Below are 24,301 nucleotides of genomic sequence, written 5' to 3'. Positions count from 1 at the left end.
GACTTCTCTTGTCCCACGTGTTGTTGCTATTAATCATGCCACCTAGGTGGAAGCATTGCGTTGTTGAGCTAAGGAAAGCAGGACTTTTTTGTGACGTTGACGTGGGCACATTTTTCCACGATTAAATTTCCAGTCCCAAGCATGCAATTTCATCACCCCCCCCTCTATCCCCCCCTCCGTTCCCCCCAGCGCCCCCCCCCCCTCCGTCCCCCCATCCCCCCCTCTGCCCCCCCATCCCTCCCTCCTTCCTCCCACCTTCATTTCACAGGCATTGCCACTGGTAGCAATGTTTTTAATGCATTGCATTTAAATTAACAATTCTGAACCCTAATGCCAATTAGCCTACTAACCTGTTGTGTACGTGGGGAAATTAGTAAAAAAAGTACACACTCGTTATCCTAAAGAACTTGTTTAACCACGAGAGAGTATACAGTTTAAAACGGCTGGCCTCAGAGACCCATTCACACAGAGGTTGTTAACGATAGTCCCATTTGGTGGTCCTTGGGCTGAAAAAAGATTTAGGGTCGCAGCTATAAACCGCCTTTGCGCTGTTATTTCCGTAGATCTTTCCCTGGCAAGTATCTACAGGGTACCTAAAACCAATCAGTTAGAAGCAAGGTGGATTTAATATCTAACCTACTAAGGATCTAATACGCCCCATATAGCTCCTTGTAAAATGGGACTGTCGTTTGTAAATTGTAAAAAAAATAATTGTGTGGATACTCAATGTTCACATTAAAATTCCCAAACCTTCGTTTCACTGCCCTGTTTTAGCGTGCAGGTATAATGGCCAAAATAAAGTTCACGTTGAGAAATTATAATTTAATCATTAATATGATGGAGGCATTTTTCTGATGGCTGTCGCATTTACATCACCCCTTATATTCTTGACGCTGTTTAACATTGATGAAGGCAAGTAAGTTAGTCAAACAGGACTTTCTCATTGTGGGCATTGCCAAAGCCAACTTGCCTATTTAGCGTTGTCCCCTTTTATTTAGAAATTCGGTGCCGCATGCTTTTCGGAAAGGCCTTCTTCTGTCGCACGCAGACTTGTGCACCACTTGGCAAAAACACTGACACCATGGTGTTTTAAACCCCTAAAGGGCTCTTTTGTAAGTCCACTGTCATATGCACCCTGTGAAAGGGTGATGAAAACTTTGAATCACTAGAAGGTTGCGAAGGAACAAGACGATAGAGCTGGACTTTTTTTTTTATAACAGTCCATGCCCATGGTATGCAATCGCAGCCCGACTGCTGTTATCTATTAAATCCATTGACAGTTGAACTCCCCCACCAATGGAAAATGTAGTATCTCCTATAGTTATGTGCCCATTGTACATAGTAATGTATTATAGCCCCCTTGTCATTGAATTTCCAGATGAAAGCCTCCCCACTCCTCGTTGATCATGGGGGTCGTTTGGTGGCACTGTGCCATGCTGGTCAGTGTTATTGGTGAAGGGGTTAGTGGACCCGGAACATTGCAATGTATAAATTGTATAAAGTACACTTTGCATTGAAGATGCTGAACTTTGTGTGGAAGCATTATTGAAGGGATGAGTACATTATTTCTGGACATGGTAGAGTGTAAATTGTTTTATGTTCTTTGGGCAGCACTCGCGTTAAAAAAGTTTAGCGTCATCAGCGTCAGCAATTCTTCTTCGACTTTTGGACGATCGTCACCTTATGGTAGTACCAGAGTCTTCGATGCTGTGTGTCTACAGTTGCACCTTGCTTCTACGTGCGAGCCAGATTCATATGGTACCTTCCCAGAAACACTCGTCATACTAAGCTACCACTTTTCTAGTCCTATATATGTTGTTTTACTTGACAAAATAAAATCACAGAAAAGCCAATGATGTATAACAGTTGACAAATTAGCTGCACGTGGACAACTGTTGAGGTTTGCAGTATCTCCCCTACACTGTTATCTACGAGGGATCGCATAGCGGGCAAGGCGTTCGCCCCTCTCACCCAGCAATCCCACGTCAACGCCACTCACCAAGCCTGAAGCATTGCACAAATACAATAGGTCTCGAAGTCCAGTGAGTGCCTCTCCCAAGTCAACACAGCCAGTGATGAGTACCTGCTCCTGACTTTGTTGCACTGAAGGAGTGTGTTGGAAAGAGGGGGTGTTTGGGTATAAGTGCAGTTATGCGCGCGGGGGTGGTGCTGGCCACCCACTCATTGTTTGCCAGGCGTGAAAAGAAGTGCCCGCTGGTATGGCTTTTCCCCCGTGGTCCTCAAGGCTCATAAATAAGGGCTGCTCCTTTATCTGTTACGCAACCGCTCACCACTTCGGTTGGTCGTGTTGCCCAAGTGTCGTCTCCAAACTGCCACAAGCGCGCCATCGCGTGTGTGACGGCTCGAACCGGAAAGAGAAAAAACAACACTGGCCCGCATCACCACTGGAGAGAGCTGCACGCTAAGTGTGGACATTTGAACATCCTATTGTCGAGTTCACAATATTTATAGGCTGATCCCACACTTGACTGCCACCAAACCTGAAAGGTCGCGTTTTAGCCATCAGGAAAATACGCACAGCAGTGGCATGTTTTTAAGATGGCTGTGAAAGAGATAGTTTGTCTGATTAATGTTGTTTTTCATATGTTTGGAGTTTTTCCAATTGTGCTTCAATGTGCATACGTTTTTTTACTTACACGAAGTAAACATTCAAAACATGTTCTCCCCCTTGATGTTATCGAGAAGAGCTGTGGTGTGAAAGAACCACAGGTCTTTGCATGGTGTGGCTTCCCAATGCCCATGTTTTTGACCTCGGTGCATTGCCTTCCCGTGTTTTCAAAAACCCTATCACGTTTTCCCCATCTGTAAACAAGGGCACGAGACCCAAAGGCTAACATCAACATTCCTGAGAAATGTACAAGCATTATGCCGACCAGAACATGGTATGTTGTGAATCCATTGAGAGTTTATATCACGAAATAACCAATTTTCCTAAAGAGCTTTAAACCTACGCTACATACTACAAGGACACCTGTATGAATACCAAACCATGATATGCAGTCTGCAGGCTTGATAGAGATGTTTCAAATTTCTTGAAGAGCAGAGGTGTATTCTAGGGTTGTCTTAATTACTAAAAACTAGTGCTGAAAAAAAGAACACGTGTTCACACTGGCCACATTTAGAAACATACGTTTAGATTATTTTGCTGCTTTAAATGTCCAAATGATAAGCCACTTTTGTTGAGCTATCATTTGTGGCCAGGTCTTTTTTGAAAAATAAGTTAATACCTCAGTGGCCTTTGTCTGCTAGGATGGGGATGGTTTAGTATTATTTGTTTGTGTTTGGGTAATTTGTTTACCTTTCTTGTACTTTGCACTCCTATCATGTGTTTGTATTGTTTGTTGTTGTTGTAAGGTTTTTACCCACCCCGACTGGATATTTATGAAAAAGGGCTTCATAGCTCATCGAATTCCTCCAGTATAAATAAATATTCTGATTTTGAAATCTCATTACAAAGTATTTTTGTGGAACATGTATTTTTCCACATTGTAATTAAAACACTTAAATCTGAGATGAGAAGACCTGCATATATCAACGGTCAATACATAACTTGATACAAATACATGTACACATACATTCACACTGGACATCCAAGCAAACACACACATCGTCATAGATACAAAGATAAAAATCCTCAATATAGCCTTAACAGGCTGTTCGGGCAAGCGTTGTTAACGAGCACCTATGAAGGTGGGAACAACACACAAGGGGGTGGGTGGACAGCACCATGCTTAGCCACATTTGTCTCCTGAGTGGCAATGTTTATACACCACACTGGGTACTCATTAAAAGCTGAGTCGACCTAGGGCAGATCACAGGACCAGTTCAGATAATCGTCACTGATGTTGGCCGTGAGCGGAATTGAACTCGGGACGCCGAGTCCGTAGCGCGGTGCGATAACCGCTACACTAGTGCTCTCCATATGTACATACCCTGATATACTTAGGTGCACACCCTGATATACTTACGTGCACATGCACACACCCATAGATATACAACTATACAACAACAGCTGTCTAACGACGCACTCACACCAAGCTAGGTGCGCTGTGAGGCCACGTGGAGTGTGGAAGGCTTGCCAACAGGTCACAGGACAGACCCAGGTGTTATGAGTTGACTGACTGAGATATACTTACGTGCACATGCATAGATATACAAATATACAACAACAGCTGTCTTACGACGCACTCACACCAAGCTAGGTGCGCTGTGAGGCCACGTGGAGTGTGGAAGGCTTGCCAACAGGTCACAGGACAGACCCAGGTGTTATGAGTTGACTGACTGAGATATACTTCCGTGCACATGCATAGATATACAAATATACAACAACAGCTGTCTTACGACGCACTCACACCAAGCTAGGTGCGCTGTGAGGCCACGTGGAGTGTGGAAGGCTTGCTAACAGGTCACGGGACAGACCCAGGTGTTTTGAGTTGACTGACTGAGATATACTTACGTGCACATGCATAGATATACAAATATACAACAACAGCTGTCTTACGACGCACTCACACCAAGCTAGGTGCGCTGTGAGGCCACGTGGAGTGTGGAAGGCTTGCCAACAGGTCACAGGACAGACCCAGGTGTTATGAGTTGACTGACTGAGATATACTTCCGTGCACATGCATAGATATACAAATATACAACAACAGCTGTCTTACGACGCACTCACACCAAGCTAGGTGCGCTGTGAGGCCACGTGGAGTGTGGAAGGCTTGCTAACAGGTCACGGGACAGACCCAGGTGTTTTGAGTTGACTGACTGAGATATACTTACGTGCACATGCATAGATATACAAATATACAACAACAGCTGTCTTACGACGCACTCACACCAAGCTAGGTGCGCTGTGAGGCCACGTGGAGTGTGGAAGGCTTGCCAACAGGTCACAGGACAGACCCAGGTGTTATGAGTTGACTGACTGAGATAAATGGCAGATGTTGGTGCCATTACTGGACTGGCTTTGAACAATTTTTACTAATTGATGTAATGATTGTAAGTTCTTAGAAGTTACTGGATCGCATGCAATTGATTGGACTTTCAGCATCAAGGTTGTTAACTGTAATAATAAGAAGATGAAAATGTGAAACTATTCTTGGCAGAAGCTGGTTTCCTGGTGCCTCATTGTTGTCTGTGTTTGGACTTGCGACGGTGTTCCCTAGTGCACATGTGGACGTTATGCCTCACGTTAAACTTAGCCAAGCACGCAAAGACGCGTGCTAATTTTGGAAAGAAAATATAAACTGCAATGATGACATTACATCTTTATTGTTCAACTTACGATCTGGTCCAAAATGCAGTTGCCTGTTTTTGTCCCGAAAGCAATGCTATACATGCAGTCTAACTATTCGTTATTATGTTTTTCCATGGTAATGACAGCAGTTGTCACAGCAATGACAAACCATGGGCTTTGTAATGACCAACTTGTCGACAAATCTCTGGACTCTTATCCATAAAATGGGTAGTTATTATCGCTAAGTAGCTGGTGATTCATTTTCACTCCCCTGCAGAAATATAATTGATTGTTGAATTGATGCATGATTTAACGAGTAAATAAATGTATTCAAAATTAGATGACTCATTTATCAAAGTGTCCAATGTATTATAAAGTACATCTATAATTACGTTCATTATTGGTCATAAAGAGAAAGTAACAGGAACACATGGATCAGGGAACATATACAAACGCACTTTTTCGGCATATTGACATTTAAGAAAAGTAAATGGGCATGTCATTGGAAGTTTGAGGACAGAGTGACAGCCAAAGGATGGAACACGCCTGGGAGGATGTTCACCACAGAGAATTAAGCGATGAATTCAGCTCATGTGTAGGAACAATACAGTGTTCCCTCGTTATTCGCGAGGGATGCGAAAATGAATATTTTGACTGAATTACCTTTAATAAATACGTATTTAATACGTGAAAATTATCTCATCACTTTATCTCTCATAATTGTATCTGTCATCACTTTTTTTGCTCTCGATGCAGTTGTGTTGCGTTCCAGATGTGATTCACGGATAGCCAAAATCACGGATAGCAAGTTCATGAATAGAGGGAATTCTGTATTAATTGTTGCTTCACAAGACCATTGGTTGGCTTGGGAAAGCCTTGAGTCGCAATATCACGGCTAATTTGTGATGAATTACTCGTGTTGTGATTTAAAACCAATCCTTATCTATTTTTTATTTAACCAATAGAGAGGTAGACATTTTACAGCACACAAGTGCATTTAAACAGCTCTGACTGGTGAGTTAATGCTTCAGAGATCAGGAGATTAAGCTGGCACAACTTGAAATTTTGGGTTCAAATCTATGCAGTTGTCTGTGTACTTGATTTTACAAAATTTGAGGTCTCAGAATTAAAAGTGTGACTAACGATCTTGTATGGGATAATGCAACCTAGACCTTACATTTGAAGGATACATAGGCCACTGGAAGTCGTGTGAAAATTGTATTTCTTAGACTATCCTCTGGCACGCAGAGCACACTGCTCTGTGAGCTTCCTGAATATATTATTCCTCTCATGACGTGAAGCCAATAACACAATTAGAAAACAACTTGGAGAAGAGACCAACATTAACAAAAACCCAACTCCGATAAAGACAGCAACCATTTGCATCCCCGACTTCAATATAGCGAACTGAACAAGTATATATGAACTGAAAAACAAAAATAATAATAAAAATAATAAAATGAAAATAACTAAATTAAATCACGACGTTTCGGAGGCAACAAGCTTCCGTCATCAGGTTACTCCTACTCATGACAGTAATTTTGCTGTGGCTGTTCCACCTGATGACGGAAGCTTGTGTTGCCTCCGAAACCTCGTGATTTAATTTAGTTATTTTCATTTTATTATTGTCATTATTATTTAAATTTTTCATCTACATGACTTTACCGAAAGAACCAAAGAGTATGGATCCTTGCAGTCACGAAAACTTCAAATCTAGACGTAAAAATGAACCCCTCATTGAGAGCTTCGATTCATAAGCATTAGTGAATGGTAAACACATGCTTGCAAAGAGAAATGCATCATGGGTACTTAGCACCACGCAATCGTGTTCTCAGGAGGCACTTATAAGGGGGACAGGCTTGCAAGAAGAGTGCACTTGTAAAATTTGCCAGCTCAATAGCCACCTTTGAAAGTGAGTATCGTTTCCATAGACAAATGCTTAGTTGTGCCAACATACATATTAATATATTGACTAGGCTGCAGCCTAAGGAAATCTATTTGATTTTCTCAATTCTAATCTCACTGCAGAGGGATGACACCATTGCTCATATGCTATCTATGTTTGGAAACAGTGGCACAGTGGTTTGAGCACTGAACTAATCTGGCAACCTGAGTTTGATATCCAGCCACAGCCAAGACCGGTGGCAAGCTATATCTGAACTGATCCTATCCGCCCCCACCCCCCCAACTAGCACTGACCAGCGTTGTGACGTGTAATCAAACAACGACCATTACCCACAAGTTGTGTGGGTGGGGAGGTATTCATGCAGCAGTGGATTTACAAAGGGCAGTCACTCATCATACACAAGATGTGGTTACCACCGTCCAGAGAAACAAATGTTTCCTTGTTTCTGTTGTCCTTTACAGTACAGTGGAATGTTTTCCTTCCACACACATCCATGGGTGTCTGGCCTTTATTTACATTTCTTCTAATGCATTAATATTTAATACATAGACACAAGGCTGCTTATTTCTATGCACAAGAAATATCTGTCTTTCCATCCGGCCCATCCATTCATCTGTGGGGGAGACTTGCGATGTATTCAGAAAGCCACAAAACCAGTCAAGTACCATCATTTCCAAAAAAACAACTTGAGCCCAAAAAGCAATAAACACATCATGTTATGCTGCCTGCCAGGACGATGAGCATGCATCGTTTGTACAAATCGAGTCAAGTTTATTTATTTGACCAGGTGAGAACTGGAGAGACCAGGCTTTGCACGAGTGCCGTGCGTGTGGGGTAAGCCGACTTCACGCACCGCCGCTGGTCGTTGTAATTGCTTATTTCCAAGCACCCGTGTGTTCCGTATTGTCATATCCCCTCACAAAATGCAGCTTCTCTTAATGGGCTGGCTTGACAGTTTATTTAGTACAGTTATTGCAAACAGAAGTGCATATCTTACGATGATCGCATATAAGGGGGGCTTCAGGTAAGCCTAACGTTAGGTAGTTGAGGCGTTTGTTTTATTTAGTATCTCATCCCAGACATTTTAACCGCCCTTGTACGTCATTGCTCCTTGTGAAGACGCACGTGTTCGCACAGCTGGGTTTTTTTTCACCAATGATGGCAAACGGTACCTGCGGGTGAATTTAAAACATAGGTTTTTACTTAACTGGGTGAAATCCTGAGAGAAAATCTGGTTCCTAGCGCCACAATTTAATAACGGAAATTTAATTTATAAACTGTGCCATGTTTTAGTGCAACAGGCCAGCCCAGCAAAGCCAAGGGCACAGCAGACATCGGGGGCAAGAGCTCATGCCTTGGAATTTGCCGCTATAAGAACATGCATTCCAGTGGCGCGCGCTGCTGCTGCTGTTGAGATCCCAGTGGCTCCCCAGAGAAGCCGTGCTTGTGTTGGATTTAACAGCAAGAAACTTGGCCTCGATAGTAAAGCTTGGTTTTTTTTAGCTGCCTATCTTGGCTGTCAATGTAAACGCTTCATTTGCGGCTGACAAAAAAATGTTGGCATTTGACTGTCAAAATTCGACGCGCGCGTGCCGTGTTTTTGCCACCTGATTTCTGGAATATGTTAGAGTTATATAATTGCTGCGACATTATTAATCGTTTTGAGGTTTGGTTTTGAAATAGGCACGTTTACAAAAATGTTCCCTGATGCTGCGGGCAGAACGCTGCTCGTATAAATCTGATGATTTGTTCTGATAATTTTTATCCTAGTATTTGGCCCGGGACAAATGGTGACGTTAAATAAAGCCGTGTTGTTTCATTAGTATATCAAAAGATTCAGATTGAAAAACGAATAATGATATACCCATATATAGTTCTACACTTCATCATTCATGCACTGGCATCCAAACTTTATTGTGCAATCGCTAAAGCCTAATATTTAACGCAGGGCTATCTAAATACATATTTCATAGAGGAATGGGAACCACTCCATCTCAACCTTCTCATAATGGCCAGTCACTCCCCCTCTGCTGCTTCTAAAGTCTAAAATGGTTTGCCATTTCCTCTCCGTCATAATGTGATGCTTGCCCGCTGATGAAACATGCTGTTTACAACTGAACTGAAACCTTGATTTACTATCCCTGTCTGCCCCTCATGCATCTGTGGTTGCCCTATCATCAGCCTGTATGACATCAAAAGGAGATAGCTTTGTATTTTGATCCTGTATAACGCCAAATTGTGTTGAAAAGATACGTTCTCAGGTGAGGTGATCTCATCTGTAATGTAGACGTAGAAGTTTTCATAATATCTATATTAAATACCCCCAAAGACATTCCATCAACACATTGTTAAACATATTATGTAGCCACTTTCATGTATTCATACAATATAATTAATATTTTTACGCGTTTGGTTAGTAAATTCCAAAAAGTAAGGCTGTTCAATCTAATAATCTATTTCATAAAACCCATGTTGAAGGGTCTCAATTTCTACTGCTCTCAAATGTACCATACAGTAAAACCTTGGATTGCGAGCATAATTCGTTCCGGAAACGTGTTTGTAATCCAAAGCACTCGTATATCAGTTGTGATCACGTGACGCTCGGCAGACAAAGCGTATACACGTACTACTCGTATTGCAAGACCTCGCTCGTTTATCAAATTATTATTTATTTTAAAAAAATTGCTCGTCTTGCAAAACACTCGCAATCCAAGGTTTTACTGCATAACCATTATACTCCTCTTCTTGGTTCTTTCGGTAAAGTCACGTAGAAGGGAAGTAATAAAATAATAAAAATAAAACATAATAAAACAATTCTCACGACGTTTCGGCCACAACGCAAGCAGCCGTCCTCAGGCGAAGAATGAGGCTGCTTGCGTTGTGGCCGAAACGTCGTGAGAATTGTTTTATTATGTTTTATTTTTATTATTTTATTACTTCCCTTCTACGTGACTTTACCGAAAGAACCAAGAAGATGAATCCCTGCAGTCACGAAAGCTTTAAATCGAAATTTAACCATTATACTGTTTGGCTGGTTCAGACAGTATTAGTGATCTGGTTTTAAGAGGCAAAAGCATGACACACCACACAGGTATATATTTCTTATTTGAACATCTGACAAGACAGTTTACTCACAGATTAAAGGACCTTTACAAGAACAATCACGACAATGTATACACACGGTGGCATCCACTCATGTGTTTGTTATTCAATGGCCAAAAATGTCTCTTGTTTCCATATTATGTCTGAAATTGCATACCAATAGGGATGCCTCCTCCACTGCTATGCCGCTGCTTGTCACTCGCAAACTTTCTTTGTATTTGTAATTCCATATAAAAAAAAATTTAACCCGTAAAAACAAAGTTTTTCACTATAAATCCTTTATATGCGTGGCATCGGTTTTATTTTATTATTCATTTCTGTTTTTCTTGAGTATGAGTTTCATTTTTATCACATTGGTATTTTAAATGAAATATGAATTTTTTTTTTTTTCTAAAAAGTGGAACATTTTGGAAAAAAATTTTCACGAAAATAAATTGTCACGCACAACGAGTCTGTGTGCAAAATGTCAGCTCGATTGGATCACGGGAAGTGGGTTAAAAAACGACCGAAAGATTTGCACGGTCGTAAGCGCGCAAGCAAGCAAGCAAGTGAACTTAATATAAAGGATTTAAAAATAGCCCCGGCAGTGAATTAAGTGATCATTTACTGTTGTTCTCACTCTCATTCCATGGAGATGGGTCTCCACCAGAATTCCCATTGCTTATGATACCAGAGTATGTCACAAAGAGTTCAGTGTTTAATGGAATGCTCACTAGATCGATCGTCTTAAAGTGTAAAGACACTCGCTTGGGACGAGTGTCAGAAAGAAGCAGTGGGAAATCTCTCCCCGATGTTATTGTTCCCCATCTTCCCCGGTGCTGTGCACAAACGCTTGGCTCGGTGTGTATAATCTTTGTGGAATTCTCTTTGTATTGAAGCCACGTGTACTTGATACTGTGCCGGCTCTGCAAAGGATGGTGCTTGTTTACCTTTCGAAATGTTTAAAAGTCTCCGTAATCTGCTGTACATTTGATTAAAAAAAAAGATACATGCAGTCAATTGGGACCATTTCGGATTCATGCAACACTGCTGAATTTAGTGTGCGGAATTTTCAATAAGGGGAACATTTTCTGTTTGGACGGTGTGTGGTAATACAACACGTGCACACATGCTTGCACATGCATAATTGTACTTGTGTGTTGAAAATTCTATATTTACATTAGAATAAATATAATTAATTTAAATTACGTCATGATCTTGGGTGTTGAGATTTTCAAAGTCAAGCTGTAGCTACGCAGTGGACTGGCACCCTTCTCATGTATTGTTTATATAAAGCAGCTTTAAAATATCATGGTATGTATTCTCACCCTAATGCACATCAAGGGAAGAAAAAAACAGTCTTGTGTGACCACAATTGTGCAGTTTGATGAAGCAATGGCTTTTCGAAATGAAAAGTGGAAAAAAAGTTTTTCTTAATAATGTCAAACCCCTTATTAACAGTGGTTCAGTTTTTAAATGGCTGGGGGTCATTACATCGAAGGAGTTAAGGAGTCTGGGTGGTTGAAACGTGGATGGGAGAAGATGAAAGGAATTGCCTTTCCTGTGTCTGGTTTCCTGCATTGAATGTCTGTCCAAATAGACACGACGCCACCACCATATCCGCACTCTGTGATGTGACACACCAGCTGTGCCTGTTGCCAAAAGTTTAATAGGAAATGTGTCTGTGAATTTTTGTTGTCACAGCCAAACATACATTTTACTTAAAAATATCACGCCAATTGAACCCAATAGGCTGCCAGGGAAAGTGGCTATTAGTAAGCTCCTATTGAGGCCGGAACAGGATATGAAATGGTATTTAGCAACATGATTCGTTAACTTTGTCTCCCCACTGCTAATTTAGCATAGCATACCCAGGTATGCATTTATGGTGAGCCGACATAAAAGAGGTCTAGGAAAGATTGAATACCATTTTTCAAGTGTATACACAGTTAATACATAAAATAAATGGATGTAATGAATGACAGACATAAGATTTCTGCTTTACACCTGCATGTGCTTGTGAAGGCTTTAGTTCTGAAATCGTACATTTTGACCATTTAGAAAAGTGGGCTTGGGCAGAACAGATCACTGGATGTGATGATGGCCGACGGGAAAGACTGGTGACAGATTGGAGCTCAAATGAGAGAACAGTTCAAGTTTCAAGTTAATTTATTAGGTATAGCCCTGTGAGCCATTCGGCTCTTGAATCGGGTGCAACCGCAACAAACAAAAAATAAAACAGGCCCGAGAGGACAGTCACCGAATAAAGGGAGCAATAAGATCAGTTCAAGTGCAGAAGGGAGAGATGGATTTTTGTTTTACGGCATTGTGAGGAATGATGATAGCACGGGAGAGCTTTATCACAATAATCATCATTAGTCACCAATCCACAGCTGTAGTGGGGCCGCACCAAGAGAAGGCCCCTACAGGCTGGCAATATTCGAACGTGTCGGGCCCCTTCTTGTTAGGAGGTGAACGCAACTCGCAACTAACCTCGTTGCTCTTGCCCTTCTTCCGCGTGCCAAGCAGACAGTGGACGAGATGGAGGTGTACACTGAGGAGGAGCTGCAGCACTTTGAGCACAAGCTTATGGAGGAGGAGAGCCAGCTGCAGCAGAAAGCCAGCGAGCTGCAGCAGCAGCACGAGGAGCTGCGCAAGCAGCAGAACGAGCTGGAGGGCAAGCGCAAGGAATACCAGCAGGTACTGCAACTAGATGGGCCTATCCGCAGACCGGAGCGACGAAACTCAACGATCTATTTTATTTTAACAATTCTATAGCTACTGGTGATGCAGTTATTCTGACTTCTTGGATTTTAGTCTAGTTTTCTGGATTTTCTTCAACATACTGGATGCAGTTTCAAGTGAAATGCCGTATCCAATTTATAAATCCTTGATTTGTAGACATTTTTTCTTAAACTTTACCTGGTGAGCTGAACCAATAACAATTGCCGCATTCAAATGCTTGTACACGTGACAACTTAATTCGTTTGGCTGTGTCAGGTGGCGAAGGGACTTTGGACTCAAATTGGCCAAGTCATTATGTGGACTAACCCAAAAATAAATTGCAAATCATAATAATTGCTGCTAAATCGTGTGCTGAGTTAACTTTCTGATGTTTTTTCGAGTTATTACCGCGTGTGTTGTTTGACACGGTATTTCGCACCATGTGCTGAGAGCTTCTTCCGGAACAACAAATCACATCAGAGCTATGCAACATGACTGCGAAATCGTGTTGTTGAATTTCACTTGTATTTTAATATTTATATATGTATATAATTTCAACAATCTGTAACAATAGTACAGCACTTATATTTTTAAGTTGCATGGACTATTATTTCAATGAGTTATTAGTTTAAATTAGTGGCTCTCCCAAGTTATTAATATATTTTATGCATGGAGGGGCTGGGTGAGGAGGGAGGGTGGGGAGGGTGGGGCTGGGTGGGGAGGGGCTGGTCACCCCGTGGTGCCCTTATAAAACTCAATGTTTAACCTACTCACGCCAGCTTGTGCCCGCCCTCACAGTCGGCCATATTTGCGGAATACACCACGCCGCCGTTGACCCTGGCCATTGACCGAGCAACCCAACGTTCCTACCAGATCCCTCCGCAGGAATGTGTTCTTGATTGGGGGGTCTATTCAGCCCATTAACCTTTCACCATATTGTGGATAAACTGGACCCTGTTATTGGAATATTGTTTATTTTGCTCTAGTTCTGTGCTGCCAAACAGATTTGAGTGCTACCCCAATGGTCGAAATACACTTTGACCCTGGCTCTGTTTAGGTAGGTTCAGCAGATGCTAGCCGTGGAATGAGTTGAAAAAGTTTCAGTATGTTAACGTAATCAAGTAGTTGTGACATCTGACCTCAAAGAGTGTTGGCTGAGTTTGTCGTTATCTCTGTGAATCAATTGTGAGTACCATGAAGCTTTGAAATGTCAGCAATGATTTTCGCAAAATGATCTGTTGACCCCCACTTGATCACATGCTTCCCTATACGGAGGCGGTGAAACAGATGGAGAATAAGAAGCAGCAACAGCAGCAGCAAGGGCGGTTGCCACCTCCAGGACAACCCAACAGCTTGGGGGATGTGCTACACCCCGGAGAAGAGAACCCCAATGCTCAAGGTAAACGTGCTTTAGCCCTTCTCATCCTCATTTTTGTCCCCAACCACGGGCTGTGTACATCTCAGCTATGTGTGTATGTAAAACCTACTTTTGCACCGTACGTAGCTTAGCTAACCCTGCTAATTGGAGGTGCAGGGGAAGGACAACAAACTGAACAAATAAAGCAGTTCTAAAGAAATTAGTTTTCAATCTAGATTTTAAAATGCGTAGCTCCAGTGGTTTCTTAGTGTCGGGAGGAAGCGCTTTCCAGATGGCTGCAGAAGCGCATCTGAAAGCGCACAATGCAGTGGCCATCTTTGTTCAAGAGCTAACCAAAAGCCACTGCGAGGATGACCGGTGTTCACGTGATGGTTTATGCTCCTTGATGAGATCCACAAGTTATCGTGGTTCATTTGTGGCATACATATTGTGTTTAACGAGTGCGACCTCATAATGTGTTCGTTGGGCAACCGGAAGCCAATTCAGCTCGGCGAGCACTGGACAGACATGGTCGGATCTTGCAGTACCCGTCGCGACACGTGCTAAACATCACAGTGAATTTATTTGACAGGGCTCAGAAGTATCAGACTCAGAATGTTTATTTAGACTGGAGGAATCCGATGAGCTAAATTTCGATTTAAAGCTTTCGTGACTGCAGGGATTCATCTTCTTGGTTCTTTCGGTAAAGTCACGTAGAAGGGAAGTAATAAAATAATAAAAATAAAACATAATAAAACAATTCTCACGACGTTTCGGCCACAACGCAAGCAGCCATCCTCAGGCGAAGAATGAAACACCCCAAGCTTGGAGCGTATATTTAAGCTGGGTTAGAGGGGGGGGAGGTGGGAAGAAGAGCGCCTAAACAAAATAATTTGCATATCAAGAGGAATTCAGCATATGGAAAATGCGTAGGAGGTGGGCGGGGGGGGGGTTCCAAATCAATACTATGCCCGTGCATTATGCAGGATTAGCAGCATCAAAGGGGGGGGGGGAAGGGGGGGAGCATTAACAAAGGAAAGGAATGTTAATAGTATGTAGCTGTAGTTACTAAACAACCACGTAAAAAACTACAGTATAAACTGCATGACAAACTAAAGTATAAACTACATAGCATCATCAGTAAACTTACTATACTCTACAATAAGCTGAGTTACTAACAGTAAGTAATACATGAAAAATTCTACGTTGTAAAAAATTATATAATATGCTTCCATCTAAACTTTATTCTCTTACATCACACGCGTCTATACCGTACTATATACTTCCATAGGCAAAACCAACATTAAATTACATACTGTATTGCTATAAACCACCCTATACGATGAGCTGTTAAGTTCTTTTTCACAGATGTCCAGTAGTAACTACAAGGCTCCACAAAAATCAAGCTGAGGTCACCTCTTTTGCCTCAGAATTGAGTTTATCAGAAACGTGCCTTAAAAGGCTGGCCCTGACAGTCTTTACACAAGCGTACGTGTGTGTTCATTATGTCGAGGGCAGAAGTATCTGTACATATTTATCTGAAAGGCACATGCTAAGAACATTAAAGGATAGTCCCCTTGTAAACATTTTAAATCAAGTAGAGAAACCTCTTAAGATAAAAGTCGCCACGCTCACAGTTAATGATACAAATGAAGTTTGGATTAGAATAGCAGACAGTCTATTCATATTCATGAATGATGCGTGGGCATAGCTGAGGATTTATCTGGGCAAATGACAAGCATTTTCAAAGGCCTGCGTTGATGGCAGGTTCCACAAACGTGCTCCGGGTTATACTTACCAGCCTACACTGCATCTTTATAAGTGTCTCTTGTGAAGCCCTCTGTGTGCTGCTAGCAATCTCTCGTATATTTGTCTTTGTCTCTTTGTTTATTATTAAAAATCCCATTCAAATTGCACTCTTTAAAAATAAGACCATCTTGACATTTGTTTTTCATTCCATATCGTGATTGAGAATGTTGGGTGGCAGCACTACATTAGTCTTAGTGTTTTCTTTATCAGCATTGACAACCAAGACGTTGTTTTTATTTTGACCTTGTGTTTCAAATTTAACAAATGATATCCGGATTGTTACCCATGAAGCCTTATTCTGGGGCCAAGCAGACGAACCACTCAGGCAAGTAGTCACCCAATTCAGTTTGCTAACGTAAACCAAAAAATACCTTTGTGCAGGTGAGAGGTGCGCTTTTGTCGTTGTAAGTTGGGTTGCCCTCTTAAATGCAGTTGCTGTGTAGGATTTCATCAGACATGTGATCTGCCATGGGACCAGGAGAAAGCCTTCAAATGAACTGAGACAGGTTCATTTCATTTCAAGAACGGCACGATTCTCTGTACCTCGTGGGCGTGTGCTCTGATTGTGTTCTTGTGTGCACGTCCGATAGCTTATAGACGTGCGTGGATATTAAATGCCAACACAAAAGCATGCAATTGCAATGCCCTGATGTCTCGGCCTCGCTGTGCGCTGCATTGCACCACTATCCGAGTAGTTAACCTCGCATTCAATAAGCCTTCGGAGCCAGGGTGAACATCCGACTCCAACGTATTTAATGAATAGAATGAGGTAAAACTGATGGAAAAACACAGCACAAAATACAGCATCTGTTAATACTTGCAATATCGATACAATGAATGAACACAAGGAGCATCATAATATTGTCTTAGATAACATGAAACTCAACAATAGGTCCTGGATGGATTAGGCACCTACATTAGCACTGAATAGCTATACAAGAGAATAAGCTACTGTGTTAAATAAGGTCACTTCGTGTAATCACCATACTGCAGCCTAAATGTACAGCGCTGCACATAAGACTGAACTGTGGATGAGATACTTCTTCATCCTTGCTCTCAAGAACGCATTAAAGTTACATGGGTACAAATCTGACTCGACTTATCCAACTACAAATAAGTCACAATAATGCAAGTGGCAGGCTTCGTTCTTAACTAGGCCTCATATTCATCATAACAATTTAACAGCATTAGAAAGGCATTTACAGTATTATAGCGGCAATCCTAACATTATAACAGCATTCCCAGTATTATAAGAACATAAACGAACTCAAAGACAATGCTTCTTCAAGTCCCACAATGAACAGATGCACCCGTCTTCACTGAGACGCTCATTGTGCCTCCATTTTGTACTCTTTGTAATGGCTGACACTCCTGCCTGGCCTCGTGACTTAGGGATCCTTAACTCAGAACTTTTTAATTTTACTTGCACTGACCAGCATGGTGAAAGAATGTCTGACATAGTGTGCAAAGGTCTTCACCAAGCAGTGGACTGACAACAGCTTTGAGTTTAACACGTAGGCTTTCGCGACCAATATCATCCATAATACAGTTTTTTTTGGGTTAGATTGTGTAAATATATAAATGTGTTGTCCAACCTCCCACAACCCAACACAGCCAATTAGTAAGGTTATAATGTAGACAGAACGTGCCAATTCGTCACTAGTACAGCACACCGGTGTGTTGGAGAGCAAAGCCACAACATTTACAATCTGAGTACGACATTTTCAACTTTCAGTTAATACGAAATATTGTAAATTGTTGTAATTCAGGGTTTTGGGCGATGAAATTAAATGCAATGGCCTACCAAAAAGTCACGTATCTTTTTAACGTCAATGCAGTATTATACTGGACAAGTGCGTTAATTGACTTGACAACTCATTAAAGCTAGCGCAATGTTGAGAATGGTTAATTACGAGGACATTTGGCCACCAAGCTAGGTTTTAAATGCTGCATGTCCTACATGGCTTCCTGATTACTTACACGCTTACTGTTCTTTGTGTGACCTTGCAAAGCAGCTTTGACATCGTGACACCGGCGATGTGGCTCATCGATAGAGCGTGTGGCTTCGCGAGAGGAAAGTTGGCAGTTCAATTCCTGGTTGCTGCTTTTGACTTATCCCAGGGGTCGAAATCCTGCGGATCCAGAGTCCACAGGCGGCTCTTTAAGGACTGCTTCGTGACGTTTATTTTCAAGGGGCACCGTCCCGTATTCACATGCATTGCGGCTCTTGAAATATTATTTTTTTATTACCGAATTCGAAAAAATGGTTCTCCTTGTTATTTTGGTTGCCGACCCCTGACTTAGCCCATCATCCCTCCTGAGTCAATTAAATGAGTACATGCATCACTTTGCCGCAAAGTCAACAGCGGTTGTCCTAAAGATACTCCTCACCCCCGCCATTGGAATCTTGTAAGAAGGGTATGGAAACAGCCTCCAATGCTTACTTGAGCAGAAGATAACTCTGGCTGTGAGTGCTATTGGTAGAAATGGTAGGCTGTGTTCTCCTTCATGAGAGTGCAATACGTTGTAAAGGAATTAAACAGTTTTTTGGCAGATGTTTAATTCACAAGGCTACACCAATAATTTTCACTGCCACAAACGAGATTAAAATTTGAGGCGAGATTTCCTTACCCAACCGTTGGTTCTCTTGTGAGTGTTTCTGTTGGCCCAGCTGTGATCCAGCGAGTGGGTGTGTACTGCCAAAACTGATGATAGCTATAAAATAGCTTCCTCAGGTCTTTATGTGATGCTGGAAATTACTGTTCTTGGCCAGTTTGATTTATCTTTATGGGAACGAAGTTGTTGTTGTGTCAATAAATAAAATAACTCTGGCACAGGTAGGAAATGCAACAATTCTTCAAGATACAATACGTATTTACCGCTTTCATTGAATGATTGTAGACAGGGTAGCTCAAGTTTGATGCCCTATAGAGTACACAGAGGTAATGTAATGCACGGGGTGATTGGGTGGTGAGAGCAAGCATCATTTAATCAGAAGGTTGTGAGTTCAACTCCTGGTAAGGGGTTTAAACAAAACTATTGACTCTGGAGTCAATAAAATAAGGCATATTTAGCGAAAAATCAGCAGTGGATTTCATATGGATTCCATCACCACTTCCATAGGAATGTAGAATGTCCACCATCGTCTCAGCGTTGTAAGCAGGAGACAAAGGACTCCACTTTGCCCAAGTGGAAACCACTGACTTAAAAATAATACTTTGAAGCAATGTATTTATCTTATCTATTTACTTTTAGCTTGACGTAATCGTCCTTTATAGAGTTTAAGTGTGATTAAACCTTTTACTGACAAAATGAGTTCCGGACATTAATATTGTATTTGTTACTAAACCCCCCCCCCCTACTCTACCCCACCCCCCCCCTCCTAAAAAAATGGCGAAGGTTGTTTTGGGATTCCATTTTTTCGACATGAGCTTGGACATGATTTGTGGTGGTGACAGAGTTCTATTTTTAAATAATTTCTGCTATGGTTTAAGAGCCACAATTTCAAAACACAGTGGCTTAACACTGAATTATTAGTAGTCTGAGCTTGATGTGTGCTACCGCAGTGTTCTGTGTAAGCTCTGTTTATTGCAGCACAGAGATGAGTGCATTTAAACACGGACTCTTCAATCGCTGCACACACAATTCACTCCTTACATGCGTTTGGTCGAGGATTTAGTTTTAATTCCGTATTCAGGTGGCACCGTCACAGCAAAATTACGGAAGCTTGTGTTGCCTCCGAAACGTCGTGATTTAATTTATTTTAATTTTATTTTTTACCTACGTGACTTTACCGAAAAAAACAAAGCGTATGGACCCTTGCAGTCACGAAAGCCTCAAATCTAAAATTAGGTGACACTGTTGTTTTGAACATGGTTATGGTCTCGTCAGCCTGAATTTTATTTCTGGCCAAAGCTGACATCTCTGCCGAATCATATCTTAATTGGCACCACACTATCCTACTTTCATCGACACTGACCCACGTGCTAAAGTGCGGTAAAAATGTCTTCAAAACCCCAGTTACCGACATGGTGTGGGAAAGACTTTATTCAGCAGTTGTTTGGCAAAGGAATGATTTTTTAATGCTTTTGATAGTAATCAAATATATAGTAATATAACCTGGTGGCTCATTTTTTATTATCAACTTTTATTTGTATTATCTTTCAGTAAATACCAAAACTGCTAAATGTGTGACTCCTTGCCCTATATAAAAGCACTGAAAGTGTGATGGTCAAACGAAAACCCCCAAAATTTTGCATCATATCATGGTGACTTTGCATGGCAACTAACACCCCTCTAACAGTTAAAACAGCAGGCCCCTTCCATATTTAAGTGTCCACGGGAGATATATATCCTTTCACAAAAGCCGCGCCGCAAATATGCTGGTATTTGAACGTGTGTAGGTGCTTGTGTAACGTGATATTACTTGAGACTGTGCGTGCGTCTGCAAACCCTCTCGTAGGAGGCTCCCGTCTTGCAGCGCGCGGCACGAGAGAGCATCGTTCGCTCCAGCTGGGCATGAGGGGCCCTGAGCTCTTTCGCTGCCGTGCCCGATAAACATCCCCCGTGGCTCTTATCTGATGCGGTTCTGATTGCGTCTCTTCGGTTTTGGATTGCCGTCCATGCAGTAGTCACGCCACTTAGAGGCATTCCACGTCTAATTTTAGAGATCCGGGAAAAATTGGTTTTGTCATGCTGTCTGGTCATTAAATTATTCTTTGAGCATTTTTTTCCCATCCATCTGCCTCTTGACAGAGTCCTATACAACAGATGCTAAAAAGGCTGAATGTCACTTTCAGTGAGTGTGTGCATAAGATTTTTAATGGTATGGAGAGTAGATTTTAACACTTCATGATTTGTGCATAAATTTAACCGCGGTTTAGTACTTTCTCAAAATTGAATGCTTTCAAGCAGAAAATCCTCACCTGTACTTAAGAGACCAGATCGACATAGCCAACTCAAAATGAATGATAATTACAGACCTTCATTGTGCCTTTGAAATTCTGTGCAAATACTCGCAGACACTCTTATTGATGCGTGTACAGCCAGCATGGGTTCAATCCAGCTCCTACAAATGACACACTCATGCCCACACCCAAATGTTGCTTTTCCTATCTTGCCATAAAATTCCGAACATTCTCCACATATACCTACACATAGAAGCCTATTTGCTAGTTGCCTTTAAAGTCCAACTCTTTAACCCCATACAATGATATAACTAATAAACCAAACACCAGTGTCTTAACACTGAAGTGTGACATTGAGACCAAACACTACAACTGCCGCACAGACATATTAATGTACATGAGACCCCATGACATATTAAAATGGTACATAGACAAACGTTGAAAAAATAACGCATGTGTGCGTTTGTGTATATTTATAAGCACATCAATTTTGCGTGCGCGTGTGGCTTGTGAATGTGTGTGGGTAGCAGTAATGTCGCGGTTAGCGTACTACGATTCAAACTCTGCGACCTGACTAATTTCCGCTCACAGCCAACACCAGTGACAATTGTCTGACCTGGTCCTGGGCCTCTCCTGGTGCAATGTGTAAACATCACCAAGAGGCAGACAAAGGCATCCGGGCGTGGTGTTGGCCACCCACCCTCTCGTGTGCCCTCCTGGCCTTCATGGGTGCCAACTAACAGCACTTGCCCCAACACTCTGTTTACCCTTTTCCGTTCCGAGGCCACTGCAATTGCAGGGTGGGTCCTGTTCGCCGATGAAGCTCGGAACATGCAAGCGGTTCAGTGGAATTTTATTTAGAGAGGCATAACGCCGTTGTTGTTAAAGACATTATACTCGCCACAGAGAACTCTAGCGACAAGACCGCACCCTGCGATAGCTGGTGCCAAACTGTCCCACACGGACTCCCATATGGCCTTGTGGGAGCCTCGGTACTGATAAAGTTACTTTATTTTAGTTCTCATTCCGGTTCCATTTCGACACGACATACACGTGCATCGTTGCAACGGGATTGGAATAAAAACTGATGACGTGTACATACCTCCTGGACCTCTGCTATGTTGACTCAGCCTTTAAATTAGTACCTGGTGCAATGTGTAAACGTCATCGCGCTGACGTACGCGCACGTATGTCATCGGAATGGGAAATGGTTAAGGTTAAAGCTGGGGGGGGGGGGAAGGGATCCTTTGAATTTGCGAATGTATGTTCTTTTCTTTCTTCCAGCTCTCGGTCATCCGGAAGTGCCACCTGCACCCATCCACCACCAAGAGCAGCCTCCTCAGCACGTGGAGCCTCCAGCGCTGCACGCGGAGCCTCCAGCGCTGCACGTGGAGCCTCCAGCGCAGCACGTGCAGCAGGCAGAAGGCCAGGGACAGGGCGAAGGCGATGGCCAGGAGCAAGGGCAGCCCCAGATTGATTAGCCAGTCGCAGGGGCAGCATCCACCGCAGGCTGATGGCCAGGGCAGGGCAGCTGAAGTGGGCGAGGGAGAACCAGCGCGAAGGAGACGGGCCGCATGGAGCCAGGGCACAGCAGGGAGTGCGTCGCTCCTATATTCCATCAATCAAATTTTACAGTAAGACTCATCAAAATTGAATATTGATTCCTGCTTTCCCTCTATTTTATTTTAATTTAGGGTTATTATTTTAAATTTACCTTCTTTTGCACTTTTTTGGTGTTTGTCTAGACTGTCCTGCTTAATAATAGACCATATGGCAGTATCCAGTGGTCGAAATGGAAATGTAGAATTCCCAGTATGATAAATATTTATCCTACAGCAGCCCCATGTTCGTTTCCCTTCTGCGGAAAGATTGCAGTATCGGAATAGGAACCGTGTACGGTGTTCTGAGAAGTGGCGGCATGGCGCGTTACCGTTTTATCGTGGCCCATTTCGACTACTGGCGGCGGTATCTAACAAATGTTGCGTCCAGTTGTGGCAAGCGCAGTATTATTTTTCAAATATTTTAATTGAAAGTAATGTGATGTATAAGGGCGCCTTATGGTTTGTTATTGAGTTGAACACACGTGTAGATTACACCAAATGTTTCTGCTTTTACAGATTCTATATTTACTACTGTGTTTTACGTTGGACAGGGTTCATATCAACATTTGTTAAAAATGCTTTCATTTTGCTGTAACGATGACTTGCTTTATCTGGTACTGTGTGATATACGCTGTGGTTTATTGAGGCTGCACTTAATTTTAAGTGGCCATTACTTTTGTCTCGGCAATTTTTTGTGGTATAGGAGATTAATAACAATGACAGAGATTCACAACTTAATGCCACATTTTCTCTGTGTGTGATGAGAGGCGCCACTTAAAATGAAGAACACAAATATGTCATTGTAATGTGCTGTATTCTGTTAGGAGAAACGTAGTCTTCACCACATTGAAGCAATGTGTCACATTTGCTTTCAGGATCTTGTAATTAAAATGTTCTTATAAAGTCAAAGTGTGAATTGAAGTAAACACATTTTGCTCAACCACTGAAATGGTACATTCAACAACCAACGACCTGGTCTCACGATTAGTATTAGATTTCAATAATCGTGGGACACAAGTTGCTTGGCCAGTTTACCGGTTTTTGTACCACGTTGTTTGATTTGTACCCCTGTGAATCGTACCGTACCACGATTATTGCAGTGTCTTTTGCGTAACTCAACGTTTGTGCCTGTTCGTGCATTTTTTTTTATTTTAAACAAAGAGATTCTGGTCGAGTTCTGTCTAACGTTTATCAGCCCAGAAACGGAGGATTGCCAAAATGCAACGTGAATGGTTTAATAAATAAATGCAATTATCAAAACACTTGCATGGCGGCCTTTGACTGGATGTGCGGTGAGATGTCCCAATGTTGTGTATTGCTAATAAAAGAGTCCTGAATTTGCATGCTAAATACGATGCTGCAGCATTTGAATTTTAGCAAGCACGAATTTTAAACGTTCAGCTGTTTTAGCTCAAGTTCTGGGTAATGGCCCTTCACAGTAGGGAGACAGATGGAGAGCGGAAGATCGTGCTGTCACTGTCGGGGAGTTGTAGAGTTCAAGTTGAATTTATGAAGCAAGTAAAATGTGACCGCATTTTAAGATGCCGCATTTGTTGAGACACGCATGTCGACAGAATTGCGAAAAATTAGAATTTTGTAAAAAAAAATCCTTAAGGGAGGGACATGCATAAGGCTGGAATACTACAGGAAGGTAGGCAGGCA

At 42.1% G+C, this 24,301-nt stretch overlaps 1 protein-coding gene across 3 annotated transcripts in view; it reads left to right on the top strand.

Annotated features, from left to right (window-relative positions):
- The window catches only part of LOC144933797 (nucleobindin-2-like), a 116,265-nt gene extending 92,330 nt beyond the window's left edge, over nt 1–23,935 (top strand). For 2 of the 3 annotated variants that reach the window (XM_078858931.1, XM_078858929.1), the window contains exons 11-13: nt 12,771–12,941; nt 14,241–14,364; nt 22,323–23,935. In XM_078858931.1, coding sequence (XP_078715057.1) covers nt 12,771–12,941; nt 14,241–14,364; nt 22,323–22,519 — 492 coding nt within the window. In that variant the 3' untranslated portion in view covers nt 22,520–23,935. The remainder of the gene's footprint in view (nt 1–12,770; nt 12,942–14,240; nt 14,365–22,322) is intronic. The other variant, XM_078858930.1, reaches the window with a different exon arrangement.
- Nucleotides 23,936–24,301: the final 366 nt, after the last annotated feature.

This window comes from Lampetra fluviatilis, chromosome 8, assembly GCF_964198595.1.
Source record: "Lampetra fluviatilis chromosome 8, kcLamFluv1.1, whole genome shotgun sequence".
Lineage (NCBI taxonomy): Eukaryota > Metazoa > Chordata > Hyperoartia > Petromyzontiformes > Petromyzontidae > Lampetra > Lampetra fluviatilis.
This window is presented reverse-complemented; position numbering and strand designations above follow the sequence as displayed.